Genomic DNA, 18,659 nt, shown 5'->3' on the forward strand with positions numbered 1-18,659 from the left:
AAAAGATGATTCTGTTCTACAACCAGCCAGGGGGAACCCAGTGTCACAGAAAACCCACTGGACTTCTCAACAAACAACAGTGAAGCACTGTTAAAAAGGGGTACGACAAAAGATTAGAAGTTCATTAATGTATTAGTATAGGAAATAAAGGCCAGCCCTGAGATTTAGGCCCAAACATCAAAAAGTATTTCTTTAGGACAGAAGAGAATTTTACCCCAAACTACTTTCTTTTGTATTATTATCTACTGTCTGTAAAGCAGAATACAAAATAATGAGGACTTATGCAATACTGTTTTGTGTAATAGTGACTATTCTCTGTCTGAAGAACCTGCAATGTGCATTTCCTCTGGCTTTGTGTTGGGTTGTGCCTTTTTTTAATGGAAATGCCAATCTTTAGTTCAGCTTGATGCTTATTTTTCACACAAAAGCTCACATCTCACACTGATGGAGACTGGGATCTGCCAAGGGGGAATTAGCACTGCATAGTACTTCAAATCCTATTTTACAGGCAAAAGTTAATGCTCAACAGCAAAAACCACCTTCTACTCTACTGATTACTCTATGACTGCAGTGTCTGAGTGTTCTATCAATATTTGTCCCCTTTTCTTAGTGTACCGAAGCAGAAATGTTCTGATAGATTGTGCTCAAGTGTCCTACATATGGGGAATAATTCATGCTAGAAAGGGAACTCTTAGGAACTCTTCCAGTCTGACAAAGCACATATTAGAATGCTCTAAAGGATGATCCTCCATCTCGGCTCCTCCAAGACTGCGTATTTGTAATTCTGCATGGGTAAAAGCAATTGTAAAGTCAGTTCTCCTGCTATCTTGCTTTAGGCCATCCATTGCTTACTGAGGCAAAGGGCTGCATGTTCTCTGGCATTTCAACTAAAGGAAATTCTGGGATAATTCACTGGGATATTTATATATAAGGATGTTCTGTTTTTGAAAAGGCCTAGCTTCACATTACAATATTTTGCAAGCAGTATTCACTGTCTAAAAAGAAAAACAACCACAAATATATTGTTGATGTGATGCCAAAACCTTGTAACTCCATTTTGTTCATTGTTTATTCTGTTTACTATGTGTAAACACACCCTGCCCTTTATATTGTATGATAAATGGACTAACTAAAACAGTTACAAATATTTAGTGAGAAAGTCCTGTTAAATTAATTTACAATACAATTAAGAACATTCTGTCCTTCTCCTATGACATTAACATTTACAGCAGCAACAACAGGTACGTAGTTACCTTGCATCTACACTAATTGTCCGTTATATCAGCTCCACTTACCATATAGATGCACTTTGTAGTTCAACAATTACAGACTGTAGTCCATCTGTTTCTCTGTGTAATGCGTTGGCCCAATTTTACTCTGTTCGTCAATGGTCAGGACCGCTACAGGACCACCACAAATCAGGTATCATCTGTGTGGTGGAGTCTCAGCACTACAGTGACACTAACATGATAGTGATATGGTAGCGTTAGGGCTAAATCATTATTCTTTTTATTTCTTACAGCTGTATGCAAAAACTTGGGCACCTCTGTGTAAATTACATTTTGTTGATTTTCAAAGTGAAAAAATTTACATTTTAATGCACAATTACTTTTTTTTATTGTCACATAAAACACAAAAATGGAGTCTGTGCAAAAGTTAAGGCACACTTTATATTTGATTTTTTCCAATATGTTAAATTTAGCAAATTAATTAAAGTTAAAGTTAAAGTTAAAATTAAAGTTAAATTTAAGTTCCCTGTAGAGGAATGTACTAACATATTTTCACTTTACAATCAACAACAATCAACAAAACATGTAATTTGACTGTGGGTATTCAAACCTTTGCATATGTCTGTATATACAAAATCACAATCTAAAAAGAGTGCAATTTTACGTTTTTTATTATATTCTACATTATTTAACTGTGTCCTAGCAGGTTGTAAGTGGGGAAATTTAATCTAATAACATTCTAATAACATAGATGTGCTTGCATTATTGGAGAAAAAAGGCCTGGAGCCTAATCTCCAGTAAATCAACACAAAAAAACTCTAGCTACACTGATGTGTCTGATCAACTTGTACCAACAACCACACACACTATCACACAGATGGACTACAATTGGTAATTGTAGAACTACAGAGTGCACCTATATGCTCAGTGGAGCTGATGAAATGGACAGTGAGTGTAGACACAAGGTGCTGTACATAAAGCAGCCAGGGAGTGTATATTACCAACAGTTAAGGCTTTAGAATTTAGGGCTAAAAGAAGTTGACTGGTCATGCTTTTATTTTATTTTTTTTTTTTTTACTAAAACTTGGTGTTATATTACACTATTATTAAGCTGTCCATACAGTTTGACTCAGCACAAATTCAGTTTGCCAGTAATAACCAGTTACAAAAACAGATGTTTAAGGAACTGAAAAACCTCAAAACCAGTGTTACTGAAAAAAAACATTAAAAATATTTGGAACAAAACAAGTTAAATTAATAATATGCACAATCAAACATTTATTAAACGCATATGCCACTGGAAGTCGTGGAAGTGTTGAGTATATGTATGATTATTTTGTGTTTCTCAGCGTTTTTTTTAGTTTATTCTCTTACTACGCATTGCTAACTCACTGTATGAAGTCACATCACTCTCCTAACATTGATTCAATTACTCAGGTGTCTCTGGGCCCACTATGACTGCCCTCAAAAAGCATCTGCAGCATTCTAGCAGCCACGGTGAAATAAATCTTGTTTCTCTGAAGTCAAATATTTTGAAGTTTTTCAAAAGTCACATTGAAATATACTTACTGCATTTGAATCTGTTACCGCTATGTCAACAGTCACATTTTCAAAAATCATCAATGCAGATGACTCTGCAGATGTAGTGTATATAAGATTTCACAAGAATATACAACATATAATATCACATCAGGCATTGTTGGAAAGCTTCCACAGTTAAAATAGGAATTTGAAGTTTGTTGATATCTCAAATGGCTGCTAAGTTAGCATGTTGTGAAGGGGTAGGTGGTGACACACTTAACTAAGCAGTACCTGTTTGTGTTCTCAAATGTGTTAAAATGCTACTGTCATGCCTTCTTTCCTATCCCTAAGCTGTGCTTTAGCCTGACACTAGTTCTACACACTGGGTGTGAGTGAAGGTGAATAATGTGAGGTGCTGTTGTGAAGTGAAACTAACAGAGAAAAGCTGAGTGTAGTTACTGATGAGGTCTTCCACCACACGTGTCTCCTGAGGTGTGTGTCCCTCTGTCTGGAAAAGACAGGACGAGAAAACACATGCCAGACTCTGAGCCTTCATCTGGTTAATGTGAGAGCAGCTCTGGATCCTAGGGAGCGCACAAACACGAAATACATTAAGTACATGAATAAATATTGACGCAGAAACCTAACTCTCCCATATGTCAATCATATGAATATGCACAGATGCATAAATAAGCAAGTTCACTCAAAGAATAAATACACAATAAACACACCTCACTATTTCAAGGCTCACACTGAAACACTTACCCACATGCACAAGTATGAGCTTGCATACATACACACCCACAGAAGCGCAAACAAACACACAAGCAACACTAAACAGCAAGGCACAAATATTGAAACGTTTCCGTTTGTGAGGAAAACAAAACAATACGTGTGTAGCATCATCGGGGAAACGTTAGGCCACCATCCAAATCTGCCAACAGGGCCAATTAAGCTTTCTCCAAACAATTAGAGTGAAATCCGGAATATTTCACGCAATCTGACAAGCCCACTGAGGGTTTATGGGAAAGCATATTTACTGAGCGCTTGTAAAGCAGACTTCAAAGCACCTAACGTAGGGAAAGTGTGGAATGTAGGTTTATACTGTCAAGAGTTGCTGGTGACTCAGGAATTTTGTTCAAAAGAGCTCATTACAAAACTACGGGGGTGGAAGTTTTGTACTCTGGGTTTTTACTGTCTAAATGTATGTATGTGTGTGTGTGTGTGTGTGTATACCTGTACAGATGCTGCAGCAACGCAGCAAGAGTTGACCTGCTTATCTTGGGTAAACTCTGAATATAGGTGGAGTACTTCTCAATCCTGTCCTTTTCATTCTCTTCATCTGAAAGCAGCAACCAAAACATATTACATTTTAAAAGAGACACCATCCCTCACTGATCTAATGGTAAGAAACATGAAGTGGATGAACTGAGCTTGTCATTTAGGTGCAAATAAAACAATCTATAATGCACCCGTATTTCACTAAAGGAATTTCTGTAAAATTAAATTAGCTACGAAAGGCATTAAAAATACATTGATGCGATAAATTATTAACACAAATAACTTGTTTAATGTTGACACGCTGACAAATTTTCCTTCAAACCATTTGTAGTAGTGCAGGCTGAAGCCCAGCTGCTTGTGTGCTGTGTGTTGCTATGATAGAACCTGTGGTTGTCACCCTCTCATTCAAATACAGATTTATATGACTTTTAAAGTGATTCCTTAAGCACCATCGGCAGACTATGTTGGACACTTTATGGGACACCTATGAATAAATCAAACATACTGATAACAGCAAAGTGGAAAGCTACAGTCCCCCTCGAGAGCCTTTACTGTGACAAGAATACAAGTTGTATGAACGAGAGTGAGAGACATTGTGGTGGAGTTGGACTCACTGACTGTATATATGAGATATATCTGCATATTTTAGTGTTTTCCTCGCTCCCAACACACTTCATCTAACTAATTAGCTCATTAACAAACCCTTCCTGAGTTCACGTGGGTGTGTTTTGTCAGGAAAACATAAAAATGTGCAGAGAAGGGGGTTCTACGGGACCAGAGTTAGGAACCAATGGATTTTGTCCACTCATATAGCTGTAACAAAATGCACTGCTTTTTAATTTTAATACCTCTTTATTTAGGGTCATATCTGAGCAAATACAACACGTGTGATTAATCAAGATGAACTGCACAAAACAACAAGATTAATCTCAATTATTTATTTCAGTCATTAGCCCTAAAAATACATAAACATAGATTCAGAAAAAGTGGTGAACCTGTCCTCTAGTGTTAAATGCAATGTTTCTGTCACTTTACGGTACTAACCCAGGGTAGAAATCCAGTAAGGGTAAAGCTCTTTGGCCAGCAGGGCATCCTCACAGTGGGACAGGAATCTTTTGAGTGTGTCTGTGACGTCCTCTAACCGATGATCTTGAATACGAAGCTTGACATTCCGAGCATCCCGGGTAAACTCCTCAAGCAGCTGGGCCACACGTTTGGGGTCACCATTCTTCTGATAGATGCCCTGATAACATAAACCTGGAATCAAGTGTCAAAGGACAAAGTTAGGCTTGGAGAACCAAAGAATATATATATATATATATATATATATATATATATATATACACACATACATACATATAAATATGTAGTCTCACAGAAACTCACTAAACAATCTTTGAACAGAAGCTTGTGGTCTAGAAGCAGCCTGAATGCGTAATCTATAATTATTTCAATTTAGAAACTGAAATGTTGAGTGTAAGGGCTTTGGCACACTAAAGTGAAGCCTTTTTTTGTTTAATGGATGACAAAAAATGCACCGTTTGTTATGTAAGGTTGTATGGCACTCTATTTTATATGAGAAAACAACAAGAATATGTAACAGATCTTTGCAAAATAGTGACTGTAGTTCTATTGAACATGCAGACAAGTCTGCAATTGGCCCATCTGATTTTGAAAAGTATAAAGAAGTATGGTCTAAGAAGAAAAAGGTATCGACCATTACAGATCAAAGATTGACAGGTTGTGAAGCAATTCCCTCCCAAATGCTGATAGTCCAACAGATCTGTAGCTGATCTGTGTTTATAGTCTTTGTTTTTGTTCAATTCTATTACACAGAAACAAACTCTATCAGCTGTTATTTTTATTTGAAAATCAAATTTGAGTATGAGCTGTTCTGAAACTTTTGCAGTGTTGCAGAACAGCATTGTCAGACATGTGTTCAAGAGGTCTTGGAGCATGTCTATTTTGAAATCTCACTGTATGAATGTTTCATTCGTAATTCAAACAGGTTGTATGTTAAGGCCTTAATGCTAATGTTCTGCTCACGGTTATTTCACATCAAGTTAAAAAAATGTACTGGGGGATGAATATGAATTACCATATTGCGTGACAAAAGCAACACAGCTGTCGACAATAATAGGGATGTCATTTTTACTCAGCTGCTGGTTGCCTAGCGCCCTGCCATCCCTCCCAGCAGCCAACTGGATAGCAGAGTGCCACAGAGCAAAGTCCTGCTTAGTGAAACCACGAATGTAAATGGTTCTGCCACACACAAAAAGACAAGACAAAAACATGAGAAGATTCATGACCCACAAGAAAACAACAACAAAAAACATTTAAATATTATAACATTTTAGCAGTTCAAGGGATTTACCTGCCACTTTCGACCATGAGCAGAACCTGGACCCTCTCCTCTCCTTCCAAATGTGTAGAGATAGCTGTTAACACAGGGAGGTAAAAGTACAGCTGTGAAAGATGTTTTTTGAAATACATGGACTTCTGAACAAACGACTCCTAAAAGTCACAACAGTTTCTGCTCAGGCTGATTAAAGGCATCACTGATCTTTGAATGGAGCATTATTTACATGGGAATGTTTAGGAGACTGAGTTGATTATGGTACTGTCATACTTCGTGGATGGATATCGGAGTTAGATGAGCTATTTGGTGTCACATGATCCATTCATACAGTTTAACAGTTTGGAATCACTTCTTACTGTACATAAACTCCTAAAAGTCATACTACTACTACATAATACAGTGAATGACTTGCAGGCATCTTTTGCATTTGATAACATCTGTTCTGATGAGAAAACATTAAGAAAAATACTGAACAAGAGTGGTGTTCATGGGAGGTACCCTAAGTTTCCAAAAAAAATGCTTGGATGTTGGACACAGTGGCACAACTACCAGAGGGGCAGTTGCGGAGGGGCCCATGGTGGGGCCCGTAGTCAGTCGCAGTCTCACACCACCCCTCCCTTGTAGTCAACTAGTGTAAAGCATCGCAGTTTGTGTTCACAACTTGGACAAAAAAGAGGACAGAAGGATAAAGCTAAGAGGGAAAGAGAGAGTGTGTTCAGGATAACTAATTCAGCAACAGGGCAACAGGTCAGTTTTTAGCCTCCTCTACTGACCTGGCTACCGTTGTAGGCTGTTTACATCAGTCAGGAAATCTCAAATTAATCCACCACAAACCTGTATGCTTACAAATTTAGTTCTGCTTCCTAGCCAAGCCATCTTGTAACTGATTACAAAGAGAACCGTCTTTGATTATGTGTGACACTTTGTATACTTTGTAAATACACTTTGATTTGTAGTGTCTTCTCAGGCCGATTCAAGGTATCAATGAGCTTTGAATAGAGCATTATTTACATGGAAATGTTTAGGAGACTCGGTTGATCATGGTACTGTCATACTTCATGCATGGATATCATAGTTAGATGGGGCATTTGGTGTCACATGATCCATTCATACAGTTTAACAGTTTGGAATCATTTCTTAATGTAAATAAACAATAATATTATAATACACATACTACTGTGCAAAAGTCTCAGGCATCTGAGGAAATGATTCGTAAAGCCATTTATCTGGGCATATAAGTGTTTAATTGTTCCAAAAACACTAACAGAATGAATACAAATAAACAACCTGTTGTAATATGATGTGCCTCAGCTTAATCCCTTCCAAAGCTCTCTCTGAGGAGCTCCAGTATTTACAGTTACTATCCAGTACCTAGTTTATATAATCAATAAATTAATACAGCTGTGCTGCTGATAGAATTGAAGCAAGAAGTCAAGAACCAAACCTGCGCTCTTCGAACTATATTCATCTAACCTACAATATAAATAACTTTGCTGACAAATAATATGCAGCAATCCAAACAGGTAGTCCAACATGCATATAACATTAGATGCTACTGGGAGGAATGGCATTCAGAGCATGAACTCGTCTGAGACATAGCAGCAGAATAAACATGAAAATTACACTGTTTTTATTCACTGAAGGTAATTTTTATATGGATTTAATTATGACATTGAGTTGTTAAGGCTTCTGTGTAATTTTCTGTAAAATTTGTTTTGTTTTTTTTTCCCCAACACTGAAAAATAATAATTTGTTCTTAATTTCCACTGTGACTGGAAATTAAATAAATGAAGACTGATCGCTGACTTTTGCACAGAGCTGTATTTTTTCCCATCAATAACCTTGATTGCTAAACCATTTGTTTAATACAGATGTGGAGCTGTAAAATGTGTTCGCTGGTTATTATTATTTTTATCTATTCTAGATCTAAATAAATCTTAAAAAGGTCAAAAGGTTCATACATTTTCCTCATCACAACTTCATGCATGTACAAAAGGAGGAGACATACTGTCATAGACATGAGGTGCAAACAAAAAAGAGAAACACAGAGGCTGTATGGAGTAAGGAAGAAAAACACAGCTTAAATTCTTGAGGTGAAAAGTTATGGTAGAGTCTTGTTGTCTTGTTGAGAGACACGGTGCATATTGTTATTGTTTTGCTTTTGGCTCTGAGTAAAACCCCCGTTTGGAGCAATCGGGGCAGAAAGCTCTGTGTCGTTGGTCATTATTTCTCCCAGCACGTACAGGAGGAGGCTGTCTAACGCTGTCTGGCCATTCTCATCAAATACACACAAACACCCCGCAATGCCCCAGCCTATTTACTGAACAACCTATTCCAACACCTGAGTGCACACCTTATGACAGTTTAAATCTCTTCATCTTTTGTTTTTCCTGCTCTTCTCATTCTAAATATCTTGTATCTCTTCCTAACTCACGCAATCTCTCTCTCCGTCCCCACACCACAGAGCCTTCATGCAGTATGCTGGGGATACATGAAACAACGGATCTACTCGATAAAGGTTTGAACTTCAACAACTTTGCAACAAGTAACCTTCTTCACTTACGAGCTAAACCACAGCAGAAAACTAAATCAAGATTGTGATCTTCTCTTCTGGCTTTAAAAAAAGCAATACAGCATTAAAGCAATAGAAAGCGCAGAGCCAGGGAGGTGCTAAAACAAGGTGCATTAATTAACTCTGGCAAGCTTTCAAGGACGGCCAATTTTGTTTACAATTTTTATTGAGGGCGAGCTTAAAAAAAATAAATCATTGACGACACAAGCTTTATTACGGGTTGTTATCTGAAAAAGGCAAACATTCACTATCGCTGTTTAAAATGAACAAATAACGGTCCCTTCATCCTGCACTACTCCCCTGGAATTTTACAGCGTTTTGTGCTGGTGATAAAAACTAAGCCGAACGGTCTTGTTGTGCAGTAGTAAGTGTTGGGGTGCCAGGTTCAAACAGCTTCACGGACAGTACACAAAGATAGTAAGCCAGTGGTCAGAACACAAAGCGCAATACACCTGTGGGTCTGCTAGGGGGCACCAGGCTCATTTTGAAAAGTTCCAGCCTTACCCCCAGTCCTACAAATATGTGCATTCATGCTGTCCATAGAGAATATAAAGGAATTTCATTTGTTAGAATGGCCCATATAATTTCTTAAACTAACCAGATTAGATCAATTAGACTGATGGTACAAACAGAAAGTTATATTATATATATATATATATATATATATATGCAAATATAAAAGCACAGTCGGGGTAGTAAGATATTCTTTTAGTATAGAGTGCCAGTATTAAGAAAACATGACTGACTTGACCAACAAACTTACATATCACTAAATACCATGATAAGCATGAACTTTATTAATGCAGACATAAATATCACATGATACTGTGGTATATTTGCAAAATATTGAGATACTGCATTTTAACAATACTGCCCAGCGCTGGCGCACAGGATACATGTGCTCGAATTGTGATTTTATACAATAGATAGTCATTTTATACAACAGGTTATACATTGACTAACTGGAAGCTATCCCTTTTGTCCCTGAGGTCAACATAAGGCCACACATAAGTGACAAGAGTTTCTGTAAATAAATTTCAAAAGAAGTTTCAGTAACTGATTTACAGCTTCAGCGCCTTTCAGTTCTTGAGTTTCAATCAGACTTTTGCCGCAGTAGAAAAGCTGAGCCAACAACAACCAACTGAGCTCCTCAGCAGGTGTGCAAAGCATCAGGCTGGCCAGAAAGACAGTGAATTACTGGCCATCTTGAGGGAGAAGGACATTACAAGGACAGTACTGCATATTGCTGGTCACTTGAAATGACTGAATTATTTATTCTTGCACTTGTGCATGCATGTTCACACACCTCACAGAGATTTGTAAGGCTTTTTGGGTAATTGGACAACCAAAGCAGGAGATGGAGAGCTAAAATGCTGCATGCATTGATGATAAAAATCAATATATATCTGAAAAATATCTGAGTGATACATTGGTGCTTAATTTTTCTGAAATTGTGATAAGAAATCCTGTTGGCCACATGACTCGCAGTGAGTCAGTAATGTGAGACATGGCGTAACAAAAAAATAACTAAAATTAAACTTCGGCATACTCAACCAGTCAAACTGGTATTTAACTGAACATGCATTTTCATAATCTTACAGAACTGTGTTTCTGAGACAAATAAAAATAGTGAAGTGCCTATGTGCAAAATTATTTCCAGAACAAAACTTTTACATTTAAATAAAAAAAAACTAAAGAATTACAGTAACATGCAAAAATCAGAGAACATTCTTCATTCAACTTCCTGTCAGAACAACCACTAAGTGCAAATGATTCATTTTTTAATTAGGAGATTTTTATAAAAAGACATCAACCTCCGCTCTTGCCTCAGATCTGAGGTGTTTCTGTACATCCCTCCCCTGTGAGAAGACAACGCTTCTAAGGCTAAACTTTGGAAGTGTAGAAAAATATCCCTGCAGATTTCTTTGAAAAACTAAAAGCTTGTCTACTGGAAACAAACGTAAGATGTAATAAAGGCAAAGTGTGCACACATTAAATACTCAAAGAAATTGCTTATATTAAGTTGTTTAAGGCTTCTGTGTAATTTTCTGTTAAATATGTTTTCTGTTGAAAAATATAAGATTTGTGTTTTTGTCATATTTTGTCAAAATACAATCTGCTTAATAAATAAATAGTAAATAATTTTATTTTTCATTTATAATAATGCCAATAAACAATTCTTCCACCAAGCAACATAGCTTTATGAGCAGGTTATGGTTGCCAAGTACCATAACAGTTAAAGATTATTCTATGAACAGCACAATGGTTTTAATACCCTAGTGCACCACTACAGAATTCACCTGATGTGTGTAGTCATATGAATGCACACTGAATATTTTAAACCAGGGCTCAGCCAATCAAATCTTAGAACCAGAACTCTTATAATACTACTCTCATAATACTATCACATAAATGTAAGGTTAACCAAACAAGATTTTGTAATGCATATGTTGATTGGAACAATACCAATTATTAAAACTTTGCACATGGGCTATGTGCATGAGGCCAGCCATATGAAATTACAGGGAACGCTAAATCTATGCATAATACTTGCATAATATAGGCTCAAAGTTTGTCTGGAAGAATTAGATTTTAAATCTTCCAATGCTTGTTTTATACTGCTGTCACATGAAGAGTCTGTGTTAAAGAGAGGAATGTATCGCTGCTGTAGAGTTTGCACAGATGCTGAGGCTGAGGTCAGCTACAAAGCGCTGGCCTGTCTGCACACTAATCCAATGTCACAGACTTCAGCCCTCTGGGGTCCTCTGTTCCGGCCCCACAGAGATCTGAGACCCCAATGGAGATGCTTGGTTAATGTGACACACTCCATTTCAAGGCTCCGTGATTTAAACGAGACGGCACCCTCGTAATCCCGCCACGGGTGCAAGAGCTTTATGGATTTGACCCACAGTTAGGCCTTAAACGGATTATATATCTGAAAAAAAATATATATAAAATAAAATGATCGATTTTCTAAGCTCCCATTCTAGTGCAATTGATTGAAAATGTTGCAAATCTAGTCCTCAGCTGCCAAACGCGTGTGAAGTATAAAACCCGCCCAAGTGTCGCCGCTATTGGCACCAGCGGCTTCCCTTCGAGACGCTCAGGGAAGTGTGACTAGACGAGGAGACGTTTCAGAGACGTGGGAATGGAGTCAAAGTGGCTCACAAGAGGAATGCCAATGAGGAAAGTACTTGCAATAGACTGACAAGAGCGCACAGGAGAATGCCTTGAGTGCCTAGCTTCAGTGGAATGCTTTAGAAAATTGGCTCTTGACAACATGATTAGGAGAATCAGTGTATATCAAGTTATTCCTTGGATACCTACTCCCCGAAATCTTCAGTAGCATCTGCTGTAAGAGTTGCGAATATACACTTAAATCCAAATTTTTAACCCTTAGAAGTGACATTTATCGACAGCAATAAGAAAAGGATGGTGTAATTCAATATTATCTATGTCTCACTCATAAGTCACTGAAAAAAGTGGAGAAATCTGACAAAAAGTGTGCATTCTAAACTTTATCAATACCATGTTTGTGTTCGTAAGTAGAAACAGATATAATGATTTAAAATTAAATAAGTTATCACTATGAGCACAAACATGTTTTACAGAAAGAACTTAAATTTTGTCCATTTCACACTGAAAAACCAGAAACTTTAACCTGTCAATAAAGAATATATACTGAATCTAAATGTAATTCATTGTGTAATTTACTATGTAACTCAATATGTAATTAAGTAACTACATTTTAATGATACAGCTAAATAAATGCATAATATTCAACTTCAACTTCAACATAATATTCAACTAGGTAAGAATACCTTTTGAAAATGCTCCTGCAACCAACATATTACAGGATGGGTTATCAACTTTGGTGTAACTGATTGTTTTGGAACTTTACATCCAAACAAATACAGTCCATCCCTTCAGTGTTCCCTCCAAAGCCTTGTCCTCAAAACACCTGAACATGCACCTCCTGTCCAGGCCATAGCAGCTGAATGCTGGTGCTAAATTAGTTGTCTGGTTGTTGCACTTTGTTAGCTTCAGATGTGCTATGCAAAATAATTACCTGTCTAGCAGATACAGAGCAAGGTCTGTGTCACTCTTCATGCACTTCAACTTCCTGAGCTCTCTGCAGCACTGGAAAGCTACACCAATATTCACTCATCTCTAGACGGGTCATGTTCTTTTCTTGATTTGTTTGGCACTATGAGCCATCATAGACAGTGGTGTAATGGTCAATACAGCTATCACGGTTAAAAGAACTAACCAGCTGTCACAACAGGTCTTATGAGAACTCAGGCTGCAGCTACAGTGCTGTGCAAAATCAGCGACCACTTTTTTGTATGTATGATTCAAAATGACCATTAAGTAAAAGTTATTCCTTTTTCAGATCGTCAAAAAACAGAACACGTATATAACGGCAAAAAAATGCTATGTATAAAAGTGATTTGTCATTATCTTTATGTTAACATGGACTCACCTGAGACGAAGTCCGCAATCACATCATAGGCTTGTAAGAACCATTTTATCATAAAGATGCGTTGGAGAAAACAATGGACAATGCCATGGTTAGATCATGCGACAACAGCTGGGAAAACATGCCGCTGAAGAGAAATATTTGCATGCTCATTGGTTAAAGCTGCTAAGGCTACGCTAATCACTTTCACATAGGTTATTTAATGCAGTACCTGACAGGTGAGCTGCGTGTTGCCCTTAAAAGGCCAAGGCCCACTGGCGGGCTCAAAGTTTTATTACACAATTCTACAACTTTAGAACAGCTCAGCTAGTTTGCCCTGAAGTCCCTGTAGTTACTGAATAATATGCCTTAGCATGTAATAAGCCTGGGAGTTTAAAGGGTTAATACTGAAAAAAAAAAATAATGAAGGATCGTCGCTACTCTTTACTCTGCAAGTAACAGTAGGCAGAGTTTTAAAAAAAAATGCTAAATAAACAAAGGATAAAGGAAGAAAAACTAAGAGACGAGTGTTGGCAAAGAACCAGAGTAAACATCCGCATTGTTTTTTCCAGTCGGAAAGCCCTCATGAAGGACAGAGAACTTCAAAGTGATGCTGAAGTTGCTTATTTTCTTAGAAAGGTAAAAGAAAGGTAGCGTCAAATACTTTATTTGTTGTCAGGCATTGCTGTTTACACTGTTTATTTTTTGTGTCTAACAGTATTTTGGTACTAGCATATGTGCTAGTCATTAAATCTGTTATGTTTTGTGGACTGATGAATTCACAATTATAATTTCATTACTTGGATCATGAGAAGAAGAAAATGCAACCAACTTCTAAGACTTTGCAGTGTCGGAGATATATTCCTGCAGATTTCTTTGAAAAACTCTTAACAAGTCTCCTGAAATGAATGAAAACTATACAAAAACTACATGTTTTCTGCTGTTTTCCTGATGCTAAAAATGAATAATTTGCTCTAAATGGCCATTTTGACTGGAAATTAAATAAATAAAAGATGGTCTCTGACTTTTGCACAGGACTGTAGTTTGCGATTCTCTATTTTGGCTCCCCACTATGTGCTGGAGACTCACAACATGATTGATAAGCAGGAGAGATACACCTCCTTGTCCTGATTGCTTGAATATTGGGTGTCCATTTCATTTCTTCCTCCTGTTCACAGAGCCTGGGGCCGCCACAATTTTATCTTCTGATCATGTATTGCATTGACAGCTGCCAGAATATGAGTAGACTTTCTCCAATTATTACAAAAAGTGTTCTGACTTAAAAATCACTGAAACAGATTTTCTCTTGTACTTTGTGTGTATGTGTGTGCTTACTGAGTTCCTGCAGCCGTTTGAGCTGTAGAAGCCCCTCGGTTACATGTTCGTCTTCAGGACAAAAGAACAGTTCACAGCCGATCAAAGAAAACCACCCCTTTCGCCAGTGGTAAAGGTCATGACCCTCTTTGTAGTACAAACGACCAACAAGCTCACAGTCCTTCTTCAGCAAAGACTCCACCCTCACAGGGAGAAAACACTAAAAAAGACAAAGAGAAACAGGAACAGACAGACAGAAATATAGTGGGGTCAAGTAATAGTCAATAGATACCAACAGAATATGTTGATGGAAAATGAGTTCTGGAGTTGAGTTGATCACACAGCCAGGCATAGCCATTTTCAGACATTTACTAGCAGAGAAGAACTCTAGGTAACCCTGGTGTTGCATTGCTTTCTTAGAACTTTAAGTATGAGTGGGTGGACAGAGACAAACATTCATTCAACATTTAGCAGCCAAAACCTCACCGCTAGAAAAACCCTCCCACACAGACACTGACACCTCTCTATATAAGTCAGATGCAAATAGAGGATGTAGAATGCTACTCTCGCCCATAAACACACACTCTTTTTTTAAATCATCAACTGTTGCTTTGTCTGGACTAATAGAAAGGCAGAAATGATGTTCTGAAGGATTGAGGACATTCTTTGCATTAAACACATTTTTAAGGCCCTAGCAGCATGTTGGCGGTGTCTTGATGAGGGGTGCAAGTGGGCTGGGGGGTGGGGACCAAATGCCTAATGCACATACAGAGGCATTCGAGATTCAATTATAAGCACCAAGAAATAAAAATGTGACATCAATTTTATGGTGGGCGTGAGGTGTAAAAATGGTGCATTGCTACAGTTAAACATGGGCTATGGGCAGTACCTAGTTCTAATAATTCAGTACCCCTGGCCCTTCCTCACTAGAGTTTTGGCCCCACTGTTTGTAATCCAACTTTAAGAACAGATAACAGAGGCCCAAGAGTAGACAGTAGGTGTAACCTTGAGCTAGAGTACACTTTAAATGAATCACAAAATGTCTGTTAAAATAAAAACAATTTTGAAAGAGAAGAGGAGAAGAGGATAGAAGAGATGAGAAGATGAGACAAGATGGCAAGACAAGAATTGAGAAACAGTCTCTGTAAGAAAAGAGAAGAGATGATTTTTAAGGAATATTCAAATCAGCTCACTACTTACTAACATGAAGTGAATACTATATTACATCATATTGTACTGCAGGTGTGTGTGTGTGTGTGTGTGTGTGTGTGTGTGTAACCTTAGTGATGGCGTGGGCCCAGTCTAGTTGTGTGTCTGAAGTCTCTGCTCCAAACATGAGCACTTTCTCAGACTGCAGGTAGATCTCAAAGGTGAACACTGCCCTGAGGAGAGAGAATTACAGAATGAACACCAACACACACACACACACACACACACACACACACACACACACACACACCTGTGAAGGGAAAGAGGACGGCTATTAATCTCTGTTTGTCCGTTGCTCTTACTGCAGGTGACTATAACACTAGAGAATGCACTGAGAGGTGAAAGGTTACTTTCTTAATGGCTGCTACAGTGGTGGCCTATGCTCCATGCTGTTTGGGGGAAGAGGATATTTTTACAGCAGAGCTCCTGCTGAAACTGAGCTGTGTAGGTGTGTTAAGAGAAGGCAGATGAAATGTTTTTATAACCTATGACCTCTGCAAGGTGGTCAAACACCATGTATTGATATGAGGAAGAGAAGAGAAGAGAAGAGAAGAGAAGAGAAGAGAAGAGAAGAGGAAGATACGAGAACAGGAAGATACGAGAACAGGAAGCGGGAAGAGTAGAAAAGAGTACAAAAGAGTGGAGTAGACTAGACAAAAGAAGTGTACGAAAGAGTAGAGAAGAGAAGAGAAGAGTACCCTGCTCCGGTCATGGTCTCTGTGTTGCTGATGGCCAGGCTCACCACCTCTTTAATGTTCACTCTCCCTATGGCTGTTGCACTCTTCTCACTCTCATAGTAACTGAGGTAGCCACCCTCCAACGTACACCAGCGTCGAGCCATGTCTGCAACAAACAAACACACACAAACACACTTTCCATCATCATCATCATCATCATCATGTACATGACAGCATAACAGCTTTCCATCATCTTCATAAAACAAGGCAGAAAGAACACTGTTCCTTTAAAAATGCCATACCATCTCCACAGACATGGAGTTCGGTATTTGATATACCCACTACTGAACCAGCATGGTAATGTTATTATGTTATTGTGGAAACTGTTACTGTGGTGTAGTCAAGCAAGTTGCAGTTTCACCAGAGATTTTTTTCTAGAAGAGCAAATTAGACGCACAGACAAACTCCTACTGTGTTGTCACCTTATGATCATGTGATGTGGACCCTCCTTATGGCAGAGCCTGTAAACAATCAAAACATGCATACATCCACAGCAAGGCAGGAGGAGCAGATAGAGAACTTTTCACCCTCAAAAGGTGAAAACTCGCACCCTACTCAGCTTGGAGAAGAAAAAACGGTCCACTGTTGTTAGCCTGATGTTGAGATATAACAGAAAATCTCAAATTCCAGCTCACAGAAATTAGCATTATTCTCAAAGGTTATTTTGATAAACTGAGACTACTCAAAGTAAAGGTTTCCACATTAAGCACTGGACTATAATGACTGGCATGGCATGTACATGGTGGTACTTTATACCTTTCATGTTTACACTTTGTTGGAGCAACTTCAAAGTTCTTAGTAAAGCTCTCAAGGCTCTATGGCAGGGTTCTCCAGTCCTAACTGCTAATAGTACTGTATGGTGTTGATACACAGTGAGCATCAATATGTGGACAGTGTTTTTATATTTATCTATAATTCTTTTGTAAATATTGCACAATACTGCTATTTAAACATAACATATTCAGAAGATTTTTTAAAGAAATTAAAAATATACTTAAAAAAAAATCTTTTTTATGCTACATCATGATATTGTAAACTGTGATGAAATGTTGGGTAATCATCATGCTAAAATCTTTCATACCGACACACGCCTACATCTCCAGCATGTAGGCCTGTCACAGTTATTACATAAACATCTGATTGCAATTATTTGGCCTAAATGCAATTATTCTCCACAGTTGATAGTTGGTTTAAGGCAAATGCATTTAAGTAAGAGAAATCTGAATATGCATTTACTAAGGCACATCATGTTTCTTACAAAAACAACAAAACTTCTGACTGGTGCTAAAACACGTTTAGAGGGCAGCGCTGAATTATGTTTATTTATTATATCTGCCCTGAGAGCTACAAAGCAAGACAGCTAATTTGCCTCTTTAGTCTCGTATTTTAACAGTTGCACACAGTAAATCAAAAACAGCAGACAATAAAAACAGCTACAATTTCATGATCACGATTGGCTGCATATCTACCAAGCAATCAAGTTAACCAGAGCTACTCATAGCAACTCAGTCAAATTCCTGTTGTATCCTAAACATACTCTCATTGTCATCATACACACACACCATTATAGAGATTTTACTCTGATTAAGACTAACCGATTTGTTTATATCAAGTATTTTGCAGGTCTTCAAACAAGGCTCAGATTTTAGAAATGAAACCATTTCATAAACATTCAATTATCACGAAAATGCTGATGATTCACACTTGAATGCAGTTTTTAATGGCACAGAGTGAAAGATGGTTTAATAAACTAACAGGAGGTGCTGCCTCTGTCTATAAAGGTGCAAAGGGGGGAGCGTATTATGCATTAAAGGTTTGTTAAAAGCTCATCATAAACTGAATGCACGTGTTAAATGAGTGTGTCACGGGCTAGCCTCAATATGACTCATGCTATTGTTTATAAAGCAGTGTTACCTTTCTACCCCATGTGAGTCATAGTGATACACACTACAAGCAAATGCTAACAGGATAGTGGTTC

At 37.9% G+C, this 18,659-nt stretch overlaps 1 protein-coding gene across 2 annotated transcripts in view; it reads right to left on the reverse strand.

The window, feature by feature from the left end:
• Positions 1-18,659, reverse strand: part of zmp:0000000660 (arf-GAP with Rho-GAP domain, ANK repeat and PH domain-containing protein 2) — a 115,714-nt gene that overhangs the window by 21,985 nt on the left and 75,070 nt on the right. For both annotated transcript variants that reach the window (XM_036596401.1, XM_036596400.1), the window contains exons 16-23: positions 16,643-16,787; positions 16,015-16,117; positions 14,757-14,955; positions 6,406-6,469; positions 6,130-6,293; positions 5,076-5,288; positions 3,987-4,092; positions 3,187-3,334 (exon numbers count right to left, since the gene is read on the reverse strand). In XM_036596401.1, the coding sequence (XP_036452294.1) occupies positions 3,187-3,334; positions 3,987-4,092; positions 5,076-5,288; positions 6,130-6,293; positions 6,406-6,469; positions 14,757-14,955; positions 16,015-16,117; positions 16,643-16,787 (1,142 nt within the window). The remainder of the gene's footprint in view (positions 1-3,186; positions 3,335-3,986; positions 4,093-5,075; positions 5,289-6,129; positions 6,294-6,405; positions 6,470-14,756; positions 14,956-16,014; positions 16,118-16,642; positions 16,788-18,659) is intronic.

This window comes from Colossoma macropomum, unplaced genomic scaffold, assembly GCF_904425465.1.
Source record: "Colossoma macropomum unplaced genomic scaffold, Colossoma_macropomum, whole genome shotgun sequence".
NCBI classification, from domain to species: Eukaryota; Metazoa; Chordata; class Actinopteri; order Characiformes; family Serrasalmidae; genus Colossoma; species Colossoma macropomum.